The 15999-nt window shown below is 39.5% G+C and overlaps 1 protein-coding gene across 2 annotated transcripts; it reads left to right on the forward strand.

The window, feature by feature from the left end:
• The first annotated feature begins 205 nt into the window (after nt 1–205).
• Nucleotides 206–10616, forward strand: LOC119087563. 2 transcript variants are annotated; one of them, XM_037203471.1, is made up of 3 exons: nt 206–497; nt 6109–6184; nt 9128–10616. In XM_037203471.1, the coding sequence occupies exon 3, from the start codon at nt 9337–9339 to the stop codon at nt 10192–10194; it is 858 nt and encodes a 285-aa protein (XP_037059366.1). In that variant the 5' UTR covers nt 206–497; nt 6109–6184; nt 9128–9336; the 3' UTR covers nt 10195–10616. The 2 variants fall into 2 exon arrangements, with proteins under 2 accessions (XP_037059366.1, XP_037059365.1); XM_037203470.1 differs by lacking the exon at nt 6109–6184.
• The last annotated feature ends 5383 nt before the right edge of the window (nt 10617–15999 follow it).

The following is a 15999-nucleotide window of genomic DNA, read 5'->3' on the forward strand; positions in this document are numbered from 1 at the left end:
CTTTTCTCCTAAATCTTGAACACAGCTCTTGAGCCATAAACCTATTCTTAGGAGTGATGTCACTTGTGATTACAACAGCCTAAGTGACTTCCATGTTTTCTTAGGGCCAGGCCAATCCTGACTCACACAGGCATTGTGTTTACCGCATTCAAGCTCTCTAGACCCTAAATCTTGGGTACTATCTCTGAGTCAACAATACCCATTCTTGTAAAAGAAGAGGATGTACTTTGTAAGGAATCTCAGTGCAAACATGTCTTAAATTGTTCACTGAGGACTGAGTTAATTGTCATCTGAATACCCTTTTTCCCAAAATTGTGCTGTGCTTAAATACGGCTAAAGTAAAACCATCTGAGCCAGCCTCGAAGTCTTGGTCAAGGGCCAGTGACAGGAAAATTGGGTTTCATTCATCCTGATCAGTTTTCCCTGCCTACTGTGAATCCTGCCAGGGAATCACCACAGCTGGTGTTACAACGTGCAATACAGGACCCTAGAAAAAGGTAAGACAAGTTTTCTTTAAATAGAAATTAGGAGTTTAGGAAACCTGGTCCTCTCACCCAAGGGGTCACAACCGTAAGTGAAAGAGTGGAAATTAACATGGGTTCTTCTCAGTCCTCTGAGACAAAGCATTCTGTACAATGATTGGGATATTTGTTAAGATCTAAAGGAGCAAAAGGTTCAGAGCAACAGCTCTGCAGCTTTATAAGCATAGCCCTTGAAAAGGAAGATAAAATCCTTGTTAACTATTTTACAAGCTGGAATAAAGTAATGTATTGCTTGGAAGAAAGAGAGACAGAGACAGAGATGGAGAGATGAGACAGAGAGAGGGGGGCAGAGAGACAGAGACCCAGAGAATTTTTCTGCCACACATCTTGGCAGGTCTTGGCAACGAGGGCCAAATCATCTCCAGCAGCTCAGGCTTCCCAGTGGTCACAGAGCCAATATTGGAGCTCTCGCTATCACGAGCGATCTGGCTAGAACTCAAAGGCCTCCAGCCTGCAGCCTTTTTGGCCACCATGGTCTGATAAAGCAGAGTGAGCTCCAGGAATGACCCGTGGAGCTCCTCAACCACAGCATGAGCTAGCTTGGCTGCCTCTGAGTTTAGAGTTTTTTATTTGTTTAAATGTTTTTGTTTTTCCTTCCTAGCAGAAATAACTCAATATCAATGGTCCCTTCATGGGAGGAAAAATTAAAGCAAGCCTAACTTCTAGTACAGAAACAATTGCAATTAGGGCATAAAGCACTAAGGCAATGCTGTTTAAATTTCCAGAAGTATTCATCATTCATTTTATGGAGGATGTTATCTTTTCCTGATCGTCTAATTAATGTTAAATAAATGCTTAAATTTCATGGTAAGAGCAAAATTTTAAATTTTGAGTCATATCATGGGATACTCTCATCTGTTTATTACTACTAGGGATTCAACTGTGCTCTTTAAGTTGCTTTCTGGAAACTCTTGGTTAAATTCTACAACAAATGTAACATCTAAAGCAGAGTGAGTTATTAATTTATTAAATAATGCAGTTGCTAAAATGGTAACTCAGAAATAATCCCTTATTGATAAAGAGCCTATAGAAATCATTGTGTCACTAGATAAAATGCAGGTTGATTATGTTTTCACTTTGATAATAATTGGCAGGTTGCATTAGCATGTTACTCAGGATCTACAGATAATTATCCAAATTTTCCCTCTTAAGATTTTTAAAGTATCCCATAAGTAGTGTCTAAAATTACATCTAAAAATCCTATAGACTTAGGATTTTGGAGTCTAGTAGAGATTGCTTTTAGTGCTTTTATAGATGACTTTAAAAGGACAAGGGGCATGTATTTTATATACAAACTCCACAAGTTCCTCGAACTTGTGGTATAGTTCAAAAGTCTAAGCTTGCTATAATCAATCAGCTCTTTTTAGACGTTTCTCAGCCATTGAATATTTTAACTGACTCTGCTATGTATTTATTTGGATGACATGGACTAAGAAGATTCAGAGTCATATAGTCATAATGGATAGCTTTGGATTCACAGTTTGCACATCTTCACCCAAAATGGGTATTCTGAAGGAAGATTAAGGCTCAGTATTAACTGCCCTCATGTATAAATCAACACATAGAGGCTAGAGGTATCTCTCTGTTTTATATAAACTATTTATCTCAGGATTTATAAGTCCATTGGATAGGGTTAAAAAAAATCTGTAAAATCTGTAGCAGAAATTTAACTTAAAAATCTCAACAAAAGGCTGATAGTTAAATCTACACATAGGTAATTTTAATTTGCCATAGCATATTATATATGTATGTGTGATTCAGCTCTTATTTTAAGAATTAGGTCTGGTATATCATAGCATATAAGCTAGATATTATTTTTGAAACGACCACACTGCTTGTCCTCATCTTGGCTGATGCCTCATCAAGATAAAAAGACCATGTGCCCGGCAGCTATCTTTACTACGGTTAAAGAATATGTGCCGTGTAATTTCACCACCATCTTAAGATAACCATGTGGTAAAAACCAACTAAGGCAACACTCATGAAACTTAGTCTTACTAAGCCTTCTGTTCGTGTCTTATGCTTAGACTGGGGAGACAATGGCAAGTCTCAAGATATTTTGGATTATAATGGATTTTGTATGATGATAAATTCCTAAGGTTATAAAGATATACTCAGGTTAACAAAAATTAACTTAGAGATGTGTGTCTAAAACTGTAATATCCTAATCTTATAAAAGCTACTAACTTGTTGTAAACTGTTAAAGATAATTATAACATGCAAATTAACGTTCAGTCACCTTATAAATGATCAGATTCTTGAATGTGCTCAAAACCAAGTTTATAGTCATACTAAATACAAATATGATTCATTTAAAAAGACAAGCTTTGGTCCTCTCTGTTTATTTTCAAGGTTAAGTTTAAAGCAGTAACTAAAAACAAAGTTTGTTTGAAATCAGGTATACTTAGTAGATGATTGCCTGGTCAAATTATGCATCCATCCATTAACATGCTAGCAACATTAGCAAAATAAGAAATTTTATTTTGTCTTTTATTACTAAAACTCCATTTTAAAATTTATATTTATGTACAATATAACAAAAAATTAAAAACAACAGTGTAAACAGGCTTGGGATGGATTCAAAATAAAACTAGGAGTAAATTGAAGTCAAGAAAGTTTTAAAAATATCTCTCTGAATAGTATAATGGCCAAAGAATACAAATATAATTACATGTTTCTCAAATTCCCTTGGAGGCCAAAGGGAGTGATACCAAAAATACAGTCAGTAAGAATTAGATTATTTTAAAGTTTTTCTTAACTAAAATTATTTTGGTACATCTTGAGACTCTGTTACATCACATTGTCTACAAAATTCAGTAAAAACTAGAGCCTTCTAACAAGTTCTTCCTCCATGAACCTGCTCTGCTTTGATATTATTCACATTTTTTTGTTTGCGTTTACAGAATCAGCTGGATTTAAACTTTCATGCTTACATGAAAACAGCTGAATTGTTTTCTCCTTCAGGACTTTCTGTGATTGTTTCTCAGGTACTTCTAAATATCCTGTTGCCTAATAAGAGAGTCTTAATCTCAAAATTAAAACTGCTCTGAATTTTAAAGACTTCAAATCTAATAGCCTTAAGTTTAAATCTTTTTTAAAAAAAATAATAACCATTGTTATTTAAATCTATTCTGTTTGTTTTTTCAATTTTATACTTGCCCTTGATCTGATATATGATCAGACACTGGCAAGGAGGTAATTAAGGAACACTCACAAAAGCCTATTCTCTATTAAAGGCATTTTCATACAGTATAAAGACATTCTTTTATTCCAAGCTTCTAGTGCGTAATTAGTAATGAATGGGCATCAGCTTAATACTGGAAACTATGGCTGTCTGTGTCCTTGGACATTCTCTGCTATCAGTTATGTAGAGATCTGTGCTAAAATTCACTGTGGGTATGCACAATGCCTCTCCCCAACTAGTCAGCTACGAACTCAACCCCATGCATGGCATGAGGCTCTGGGAGCTCCAGGAAATAGCATTATATCTTACCTGGAACTTGACTTTGTCAAATAACTCTGTACATGTCCTTCCTAGGGCTCTCATTACAACTGAGTGCTAATAATGGTTCTGCTTCAACTAGCAAATAATTTAAGGAATTTTAATATCAATCATGTTACTATACACAGAGTAAAGCTATTATAAAACACCATCTAATACTTAATGGCAAATTTTTAAAAATTAAGGAGGAAGGTAAGAAGCTATACCCACTTGTATGACCACATGCTATACTACATTTAGTTACGTTAGCTTTCACTTTTTCACTTTAAAGGATAATGCTTTTTTTCTGCTGCCCAAAAGCATGTTTGCCCTACAGAGTCAGAACCTAAAGTAAATGCTAAATAGAAAGAAAGGCAATGTTCCATTAACATCGAAGCCAGGCTATGCTTATGTCTTTAAATGAAGGGTCTCAGATGGCTCCTGATCTGAAGCATCCAACCAGGACATTCAGAGACCACTAGACAAATGAAATATCTGAAGGCAGGTGATAAATCCATCAAAAGGAGATGCCCCAAGAAAAAGAGTAAACTGATGACTTGGGAAACATCAAGGTCTAACTCACCAAGCTGAGACTTTGGGGAAACAAAGACACTATATGGCTGACCCCCAAAGAGATGCTGTTCGATTTACTGACAGTATTGCACATTAACCCTCAGCCTGTCACTGCAGAATCCGATGTCTTTTGTTTGGAGGGGGGACAAAAGACACATCTGTAATAGGAGACGGTGTGCTATTCTTTTGCTGTGCTAAAGACTGTTTCTATTGGTTTTAACACCTGTCCCAGGGAGAGGTACAAGAATACCAAGAGAAGTCTCTAAAATGGCCTGTATGATTAGTAAACCTGTTAGTACTACAGCAAAAAAAAAAAAAAAAAAAAAAAAATTAGCAGAAATCAACCAAGAGATGGGTGAACTGAGGACCACAGTTTTATGAAATAGAGTGATTACAGATTATCTGTTGCTCAAGCATAATCTTGGTTGTCAACAATTTCCTGGCATTTGTTGCTTTAATGTGTCCAACTTTTCTCAGTCTATTGATGTCAAATTAATGAATTGTACAAATATATAGATAGAATCTCTCAAGTGACCTTTGAATGGCCCTCATGGCTAAGATCATTTTCCCTTTCCTTGGTCCCCTGTTAGCTATTCTTATATTTCTCTTATGCTTGCCTATATTAATTAGACTAGCCGTAGAGGCAATGCATTCAATCATGACCTCTATTACAGCCACGATTTTTTTCTTTAAAAACTTAGAAATAAGGAGATGTAGAGGACAAAAATGTCTTGTGCACGCGGATAAGCTCTGGATATGCCAGGGAAGTTAAACACACAGCTGACTTCTTCAATGGAATGAGGTGCCTAATTAGCTGCTCTTCCTGGAATCCCAGGAATGATGTAGTTTCACAACCTGGTGAGCCTTTGCTGTCTGAGGAGACAGGCTCTGCCCAGACCTCCCAGAATTTACTTATCTCAGACCCTTCCTCCTAAATCTTGAACACAGCTCTTGAGCCATAATCCCCATTCTTAGGAGTGATGCCACTTGTGATTTACAACAGCTAAATGACTTCCATGTTTTCTTAGGGCCAGGCCAATCCTGACTCACACAGGCATTGTGTTTACCTCAGTGAAACTCTCTAGACCCTAAATCTTGGATACTATCTCTGAGTCAACAGTACCCATTCTTGTGAAAGAAGAGGATGTACTTTGTAAGAAATCTCAGTGCAAACATGTCTTAAATTGTTGTTCACTGAGGACTGAGTTAATTGTCATCTGAATACCCTTTTTCCCAAAATTGTGCTGTGCTTAAATACGGCTAAAGTAAAATGATCTGGGCCAGACTCTAGAAGTCCTGGTCTAGCTCCAAGTCTAGTCTATTTTATTGTTACCTCATCCTGATCGGTTTTCCCTGCCTGCTGTGAAGCCTGCCGGGGAATCATCAATTAAGTCATGAATTCTACATTCCCAGTTGTCCAATATCCTTTTAGGAAGAGATCTGTTACCTAAGCTGCAGGCACAAATTATGCATATATTTTTCCACCCCTGAAGACTGGCAACTTCTCTACAGGTTCTTCCAGAACACACCTGTCAATTCATTCTGAAGGTGTATATGAAGAAGCTTGGCTGTTATGTGACTGACAAAGGTAAATCTAGTTGTACGATTGTATGAGCTAGAAGAGCTTTCCCAGTGAAGATTCGTCTAAGAGACACCCCTAAATTCAAAATGAAATTCTTCTAGGGAATTCCTAGCAGAAATTAATCTGAAAATTAATATTTTCCAGTGTATGCATTTATTAGACCTTGTCAACCTCCCTAATAACAGTCCCATGTTGCCAGTTGAAGAATGAGAACTCATCTGTGTAAGAGTTGTGAGCCATCACTGATACTGTGCATTGATATTGTCCCTGTCTATACCAGCTGATTCATGGCATTCTGGGAGATGTTTTTGTTTTTCAGTTTGGACTTGGAGGACACATCACTAATGTCCCAGTTGACTCAGAATCACATCCTTTGTTCACCTTTGAGTGACAGAACCCAGACTCCCAGTACTAGGAGCTGAAGAGATAGCTCAGTGGTTAAGAGCATTGGCTGATCTTCCTCAGGCCCGTGTGGTATTTACTGATGACACTTCACGTGGTTTTACTGTCATGGTTTCTGGTAACATAATAAAAAAAAAAAAAAATGAAAGTCCAAGACACTTCTGCCCAGGTGGCAGAGGTACAGGCACTGTTGCTTGCTTTGCAGATGTTTTCTGATGAGAATGTAAATATTTATACTGGTAGTCAATATGTGGCACATGCCATTATGCCTTTGAAGACAACAGCCTATATACCATCTATTTCTCCCATTCATAAATATTTATTACAAGCACAAGGACTTCTATGATCCCACTCACATAACCTTTACATGGGCCATATTAGAGCTCACACTCAATTGCCTGGACCTCTAAATGAAGGTAATCAGAGGGCTGATGCCATTACTCGTATGGCTGTCACATTAGTCTGTTCTGCCTTTGATAAGGCTACTCAGTTACATCAACGTTATCATCTTAATGCTGGATCTCTTCGTCATCATACAGACATAACCCGAAAACAAGCCATCCAGATAGTTAAATCATGTCCTATTTGTGTTAAATTTTTAACCTGTTCCTCATTTGGGAGTTAATCCCCGAAAACTTTTACCTAATCATATGTGACATATGGACGTCACACACGTGCCTTCCTTTAAAAAATTACAATATGTGACCCAGGTTCAATTTCCAGAACCCATATATAGCAGCTCACGGCTGTCTGTAACTCCAGTCCTAGAGGTTCTGGTGCCCTCATCTGGCCTGTGTGGTCACTGCATTCACATGGTACACAGCAGTGCAAACAAAACACCCATGCACATGAAAAAAAAATAAGAAAAAAATCAGTTCCATTGGGCAGTGCTATGCCAGGAGTTTAAGAATTTTTCAACAACCTTTGGAGAGATATTGGGGTCAAAATCTAAGAGACTTAGCATCGAAAGGGAGTGAGTTGCTTATCAGTACTTGGCTGATAATTAGCAATTCCTTTCAGCAACACTTAACGAACACCAGAGAGTGTTTAATCATCTGACTGCCTGTGAATATGTAGCATAAAAGCCTAAATCTTCCATGAGATTCTTGGGTTTCCTCTTTGAAGCAGGAAAGAGATACTCCTGATCAGGGACTAGAAATAGACAATTACATAAGTGGAAACCCCTTCTAATAATAATTTGGGTGTCCCCTAGGCTTGACAGGTTGCTGTAGAACTTGAACCCCGACCTTTGACCTTGTGGGCTAAGGCCCTTTAGGAAGCTTTGCAGGGATCTGAGTGGAAATGTTTGGAATGGATCCAAGAATACTAACAGGCTTTGAAAGAGAGGGGACTATAGCCATTGCACATGAACTCTTACAGGAAGCAAAAGAGTTCTGTCCAGGCCACTGTGGTGGGTGCACTACACCAAGTGATGATCATTTTAGAACAAAAAGGAAATATGTGACCCACTGAAGGCCAGTGAGAAAATGCCAAGCAGTTCTACCTAATAATCCCGATGTGTCCCTCATGCTGATGTGGAAGATAGACATAGCTACTTTCCTCCTGGGCCCCAGACGGAAGCCTTTACTACATGTGTGCACCCAGATAGTAGATGAAATCTACCGTGGCAGATTTGACTTACAGGATCAGTTCTGAGCAAAGCTGCCTGGACCCTGTATGCTGACAGAAGCAGCTACATCCACCAGTGTGGTAGAATGGCTAGGTTTGTTGTGGTTCCTCTGGAAGATATCAACAAAGCTAAGTACTACTACCAGGGATGTCTGCCTAGAAATCTCAACTCATAGCAGTGACTTGAGCATCTGAACAATCAGCAGAAAATCCAGCCAATAGTTATATTGACCCCGGGATACTTCTGTGGTTGTACATGTTCTGGAAAGAAAAGCCCCAGGCTGTCCGAAGCTATAGTAAGAACAACTACTCAATGCACAGTTTGTCAGAAAAACATACATCTCAAACCAAAAGGACTTCAAACAATGGTGGGGACAGTATCCATTTGAGAATTGGCAAGTTGGTTTTATTGTAAAATCAAAACTAAGAGGGTTCAAATATATGTTGGTCTGTAATGACACTTTGGGAAGATGGATTAGAGAATTCTTCTCTTGAATTGAGAAATTATCAAATTCTTAGGGAGAAAAATTTTATAACTTGTAGACTGTTCAGCAGAATCCAAGATGACTTAAAGAATAAACAAGCACTTAGACATAAAAGGAGGTTACACACAGCCTGGAATCCTCAGGTAGAGAACATGAATCACCCTGTAAAAGGATGATCACTAAGTTGTCCCAAGAAACACATTGCTGGGAGCAAGCCTTGTCTATTGCCTTGCTCAGGGTGAGGGTTGCTCCTTGAAGCAGGCTCAGTTTGAGTCAATATGAAATTGTCTATGGGTGACCATTCCAGACCAAACACATACTGAATAACACAATAATAGATTAGGAACTGAACATTAAGTGTTGTGTCCATTGTCTAAGGCAAAATTTAGATTTAATCAAACATATGCAAGTTCTAATGAGCCTTCCCTTACAGGTCCTGTGCATTCAGTCAAGCCTGGAGACTATGTTCTTTTGAAATACCTGGAAGCGGGATCAGATCGCTGAGAAGTGGATTGGCCCCTGGGAACTGCTTCTGGAGACACTAGCAGCAGGGCAAGCTGCTGAACTTAAGTATTAGCTACACTGCACCACAATAAAAAGGTGTGAAGACCAGTGGGTACCCAAACAAACAAGGGACTGGAAATGGACTGTAGGAAGACAATGCTAGCTGGGCTGTTATTTATGACTGGCCTTTTGACTCTCTGGGGAGACATCACAGCTTTTCAGCAGGATGAGATTGTGTGGGCTTACTTACCAGAAAATATTTTAAATGCCTCTGACTTCTGCCTTAGAGGAGGCTCCTATGTTGAGGAGGTTTCTGCAGCATGTCTCATGGGAGTTGGTGCGCACCTTGAGGATCTACGAAGTTACACTTTATTCCAGAACATGAATAAGCCAATGACCTTTTCTGACATCTATAATTGGGGATCTGTTGTGACCAAGAGAGAAATGGGGATGTTCACCTTAAAACTGGCAGGTATCTCATCTCCCAAGGGGTGTGTTGTTTTCTCGGGGTGTAGGAGAGACTGTGTAGATCTGACAGAAAGTACCCTCATGAGATGTGACTCGTTCTCCCCTGTAGTATATGGTGTGGGCCACCTAAAGCTCCCGACAGGGTGGTTCCTGCTGTGCGGGAAGACAGCTTATTCTTTTGTGCCTGCAAACAGCACTGGAGGACCCTGCAGCATAGGAAGGGTTACCGTGCACACGTCTCAGAAAGCCACCCTGATGCATGGCGTGAAAACGAAGAGGGACACTTCCACCCCGCTCACGTGTGAGGACAAAGTGCATCTGTGGAGAGCCGCCGAGTATGCCTCTGTAACCATCTTTGTAACGCCCATGATGGTAGGATTCTTGACTGCAGAATTGGAATACCTGGCTTGCACAACGACCAGAGCCTTCGACACTACGTCCCACGCTCCTGGGACTGTCAGGCGGGAATTAAGGCAAGTCTGGGGGCCACTGGAGGAAAGCAGGCTGTGGCAGATTATTTGTTACTGAGGCAAACCCGTGGGTGTGAACAGTTTAGAGGAAACTGTCACTTTAATCAGCTGGACAGTGCTCAACTGATCAACAAAAAGGCTAATATAATTAATGAAATTATCTCTAATATAAAGAAGGGAGAATGATTCTTACTGTCTCACTCCCAAGTTTTAGAGGCCTCACGGAAGCCTTTCTGGTTTTCCTGCTTTTTGTCTTTTTTGGCATAACTGTTCACTGTTGCATAAGGCCCATTACAGAGTGCATAGGTCTGTGTCAGAAAATCCTCTTATGAATAAGAGAACTTACTGGCAACTGGCAGGTTGCCACCTTTCACCTGAAAACAGATCCTGTAAAGACAGCAGTTAAAAAGGAGAAGGAATTAACAGTGGAGGGTGTAGCTGGAGTTTTTTTCTCTCCGGGTCCCGCCAAACCCCAGCCCTCCGACAGCCCACTTATAAAATAAACACACAGATGCTTATATTATTTAAACTGTTTGGCCTAATGACTCAGGCTTCTAACTATCTAGTTCTTACATCTTAAGTTAATCCATTTCTATAAATCTATACCTTGCCATGTGGCTCATGGCTTACCGGCGTCTTCACATGCTGCTTGTCATGGTGGCGGCTGGCAGTGTCTCCCTCACTCAGCCTTCCACTTCCCAGAATTCTCCTCTCTGCTTGTCCCGCCTACTTCCTGCCTGGCCACTGGCCAATCAGTGTTTTATTTATTGACCAAACAGAGCAATTTGACATATAGACCATCCCACAGCAGGAGGGTAGTAAGGTGCTTTGAATCACACACTAGGAAATGAAGCTGTATGGATATGCTAATAAGTGTTGGTTTGTTTGGAGTCCATCTGCACGTATTCATTATTAATGGCTTGCTTGTTCTGAGTTAACTCTCCAGTCTAGGTGACACCTAGAAAAGTGCAAAGAGTTGTTACCATCTGGCATTATCCAGACCCGACATTGCAGGAAGTGCCTGGGTCCGGAAATGAGGGCATCACGATATCACCAGTCCCAGCAATGTGGCAACCCTTCACTGTAGGAACAAGGTTGAGCATGAATGATTAACTGTCTTTGTTTAATTCTTCATAGAATGCTTTTTTTTTTTTTTTTTTTTGAGATGTGATAAAATGTTTGGGGAGAGTGTTAACCCTTCACCTTCTCAGATTGCTGTCTGAATAAAGGACAACTTAAATGTTCAAGTTCATCTCTGCTCATTAACATCCTTGGTGACAGGAAACATGACCTTTGGCATTTTAGTTACAATAATGTTTTTTTTCTTTTTGAAAATAATGTATTATTGTGTAAATATGTGCAAGCACACATGTACTGTTCATCCCACCAGTCAAGAATAAGACTACTACCCCAGTTTAAAGTCAAATTTGAAGCAAGCTTTAATTAAATATTGGCCGGGTTGATAGACTCTCTGGCCAGGTCCATCTCTGGTTTCTCAGGAATTATCATTTAGTTAAGCCCTGTGATGACTGACATCAGAGTTACTATCTAGAAGGAACCTGGAGATGAGAATGGGGACCAGTTATTTACTTCACCTCAGGTCCACTTTTTTGCATTTTAAAAAATTACATCCAGCTTATTTCTAATGATTGCTAGTGGTTTATATAGAAACAACAATTTTCTCTTAAAGCAACACAATAACTTCTGTTCTACATAGAGCAGGTTAAGTGCCCTATCATGTTGTAGAACTATTTCAGCTAATGAATCTACCTATTGATAGATCTGGGTCTATTTGGTTTTAACAGGTACCTTTCCTGGTATACCAATGGGCACTACAGATAGCTATTTTGTAGCCTATGCCAGGGAGTAACCTTTTGATCTAACATTCTAGCCTGTTGGGGGACAAGGGGTGATGTACTCTCTTCTATAACTTCTTCCTGTTGAAACCAGGATGTTGTTGTCAAAGCCCAGGAAAACTGGAATGCTAGTCAAAGGCTAGAAGAGGATTCAGAAAATGGGGCATTCAGCAGGATCACCTGGTAATCTGACCCAGCTGAAGAAACATGGAACAATCACATTGGCTGGACTGGTCCACAGCAACTTTCAGCAACTTTCCAGGTCTCAAATGTCATAGTCAGTAGCTGTTTCCTGGATGGTGTCTGTCAGACAAGTGGAAATCTGCTGAGACAGATATAGACTAGGGACAGAAATTAAAATTTAGGAACTTAAAGGAAAATCTTACATATGGAACTTCCAGACCCATAGTCCTAGTAGTTAGGGGAAAGGAGGGGTCCTAAGACCAGGAGAGAGAGAGATCCATCCTCAGGAATAGCCAGGTGGGGAAACTTAGGCTGTACTTATCTGGAGTCTATTTGACCTATGAGAGGTGGATCCAAGTCCTATGACTCCCTAGATTCTCTGAAGCTTACATGATTTTTTAGTTTACAAGAAGAGATAAATATTTTAGTTACATTAGCATTATCAATATGTAATGAAACCCATATTGTAGAAAAAGCAGGTAATAGGTGTCTGTAAAATAGTTGTAGTAGACTCACACCTTTGAGTCCTAGCAAAAGCTATGGATTTGGATAAAAGAAAAAAGCATAAACATATTTTCCTCTGTCCAGAGAGCCAGATATAGATTGAACAGAGATGTCTTTAGCCTGATGAAAAGCACCTTTATGTCTATATCTATCTTAGAAGATAACCAAAGGAAATTTAAAATCTTGAGATTGTGCCTGAACAGTAAGCAGTCACTGCTCTACCACCTTCAGAACTCCATTGATCAATGCTAACATTCTGAACATTTGAAATTTTAGTGCAGTAATAACATAGAAGGAGAAATAAGTCTGAAATGTGTCTCATTTTCACATATCTTAAATAGTTTACTTATACCTTTACAACTTGCATTTATATATCTTAAATAATTTTCTGAGACCCTTAGAACTTACTTAAACTTTCACATCTGTAGCATGAATTGTCAGAAGGTCTTGTTAATAAAAACAAACCTGGAGCCAGGTATTGGGGTAAACGCTGGAAGATCAGAGAAGCAGAACAAGCCACAGCTTCCTTACCTTGCCAATACCTCAGCTGATCCTGTTTCCTCAAACTGGAACACTCTGTGTCCTCATCCAGAATAAATCTCAGCAATTGAATTGCTGCTAAAAGCCTAAAAGCTTAAACAGCTCTAGTTCCTGGTTTTCATACCTTATATACTTTTCTGCTTTCTGCCATCACTTCCTGGGATTAAAGGCACGAGTCACCATGCCTGGCTGTTTCCAGTGTGGCTTTGAACTCACATAGATCCGGATGGATCTCTGCCTCCAAAAAGCTAGTATTAAAGATGTGAGTGCCACCATTTTCTGACCTCTATGTCTGTCTAGTGGCTGTTCTGTTCTCTGACCCCAGATAAATTTATTAGGGTGCACAATATATTGGGGAACACAATATCACCACGCACATCCTCAAACCTTTATGTATCTTAAACCATTTTCTTAGACCCTCATAACTTACATAGACTTTAACCCTGTTTCTTTCCATCTAATCATTACCAGAGACACAAGTAGTTATTACTGAGAATAGTCATTGCAAATCATGTTCCTTTAGTGGAAAGTTACATCTGAAGCCTGTTTATCTTTTAATATGAAGCCTGTTAGCAAGGCAAACCTGTCTACCTTTTCTCTACAGGAGACCTAGTATCTCTAGAAAAAGCAAGGCCTAATTTTTACAAATGAAATGAACTAACAAGGTGGCTGCAGCCTTGGGGCTAATCTATAGTTAGCCTAGCCATCAATACCATCTGAGAAGGATAAATTATAGCAGAAAGTATAATCCAAATGGCCTATGTATCAATTAAAATGACAGAGACTAGTCCATTACCTAGATGGTCATCTCAGGATCCTGTAGTCTGCATGCCCTCCTAGGTCAAAAGTATCAGAATAACACCAGTTGATGGCCACCAGGCCCAGATGAGAGGCCTTCTTGTGGAGGAAGAGCATCAGGTGGGGGATACTGACCTGAATTTCTTTAGGTAAAGTGGGACAGTCAACTCTCCAGTGTCCTGCTTGTCCACAGTTTGGGCTGGGTCCTGGCTGCAGGTGTAGCATTGCCCAGTGGTTACTATTACCACAGTTCAGGTAGAGTAGTTGTGGTGCCTCACCATCTCCTTTGGAGACCTCAGGGTCACTGCTAGGGGATGGGAGTCTCTGTCATAGTAAACTTTTTCCATTAAACATTCTAAATGCCATACTCATGAGATCTCTGACCAGTTTGAGGACCATCATAATTTAAGTTTATCTGAGCTAAACAAATCTAGGTTTAACCTTGAAAATACATATAGGAGGCTAAATAAATCTTTTTCCTGTAATTAAGTACATTTACACTTGGCATGACTGCAATTATAGTTCTGAACACATTAAAGAATTTGTTCCTTTATGATGTAACTGATTTGCATATCTTAATCATCTTTAATAGTTTACAATAAGTTAACCTGAAAAATTACAATTTTTGAATTGAAGATCTTTTTAGCATCAAGATAATACTTTTAACTCATAAACACAGTCCACAGAGAGACTGGGAAATTTTCTGATCCTTCTATAGTACATCATTGCAGAATGTAACAGTTTCTTATATGACTCAGTTTATCAAAATAGCTTAAGCTTAACAAAGTTAGCAAAAACAAGGAGGCTAGACATATATTCTCAAGCATGAATAGACCTTAGGTAAAGAGAGACATTCTCTAATCCAGTAGTTCTCAACCTTTCTAATGCTGTGACCCTTCAACACAGTTCCCCGTGTTGTGGTGACCCCCAACCATAAAATTATTCTTGTTGCTATTTCACAACTGCAATTTTTGCTGCTGTTATGAATCTCAACGCAAACATCTGACATGTAGGCGGTCCTATGCTACCTCTGTAAAAAGGTCTTTCAACGCCCAAAAGGTCAAGACTCATAGATTGAGAAGCTGCTCCAGCCCTTTGCCAGATTGCTTAGGTCACTGTCTTGCTGCATTGTAAAATAGGAACATCCCAGTTTCTGGTGTTCAGTAATTGGTACTCATAGCTGTGGCCTTAATTTTTAGCTTTTTATTTCCTTTTAAATTCAAATATTAATGATATAAAATATTTTATAAACTTGAAATGTCCTATAACCTTATGAATTTAAATATTTAAAGCTGTTTAATTTAAATATTTTAAGCTGTTCCTTAAAAAAAAAAAAAACTAGTTTTTAAGTTTAAATTCTGTAAAACTCCAAAATTTCCTCTTTAAAAATTTTAAAATCTAGGGGGGGGGGGGGGGGGGGGGGGGGGGGGGGGGGGGGGGGGGGGGGGGGGGGGGGGGGGGGGGGGGGGGGGGGGCGCGTTTAATAGACTCGGAGCAGAGGCAGCAGATTCTGTACGAGCACTCTATAAATGATTCCAAAAGCGCAAAGCTACACAGAGAAACGCTGTCTCGAAAAACAAAAACAAAAAAAAAATTTTTTAAATCTCTCAACTGTGTGCTCCTACAATATCAAAAATAAAGTACCTTTTTTACTTCAACAATTCAAAGCTCAGTATCTGGGATTCATTCACAGTCCTTTGTGTTTCCCAAGGGGCTTGCATCACCTCTCTGGCCCCACCCTCAGCAGCATAAACATGGCCTGCCTTCTGGATCTCAGTCTGCGCCATTTTCGTTGTGGCTGATGCTTCTGATGATTATCACATGGCACCAGAATTTCCAAAACTGCTAAGGTCCCTCCTTGCAACTGGGCTCTCTTTGGGAACTCTATCCCTGCCACACATTGGCAAGTCTCAGCTCTCCCCCATGATCCCTTCGTGTCTTTAAAAACATTATCACCTGATGACTCCCATGTTACAAAGTTT

Source organism: Peromyscus leucopus, chromosome 3 (assembly GCF_004664715.2).
Source record: "Peromyscus leucopus breed LL Stock chromosome 3, UCI_PerLeu_2.1, whole genome shotgun sequence".
Classification (NCBI taxonomy): domain Eukaryota; kingdom Metazoa; phylum Chordata; class Mammalia; order Rodentia; family Cricetidae; genus Peromyscus; species Peromyscus leucopus.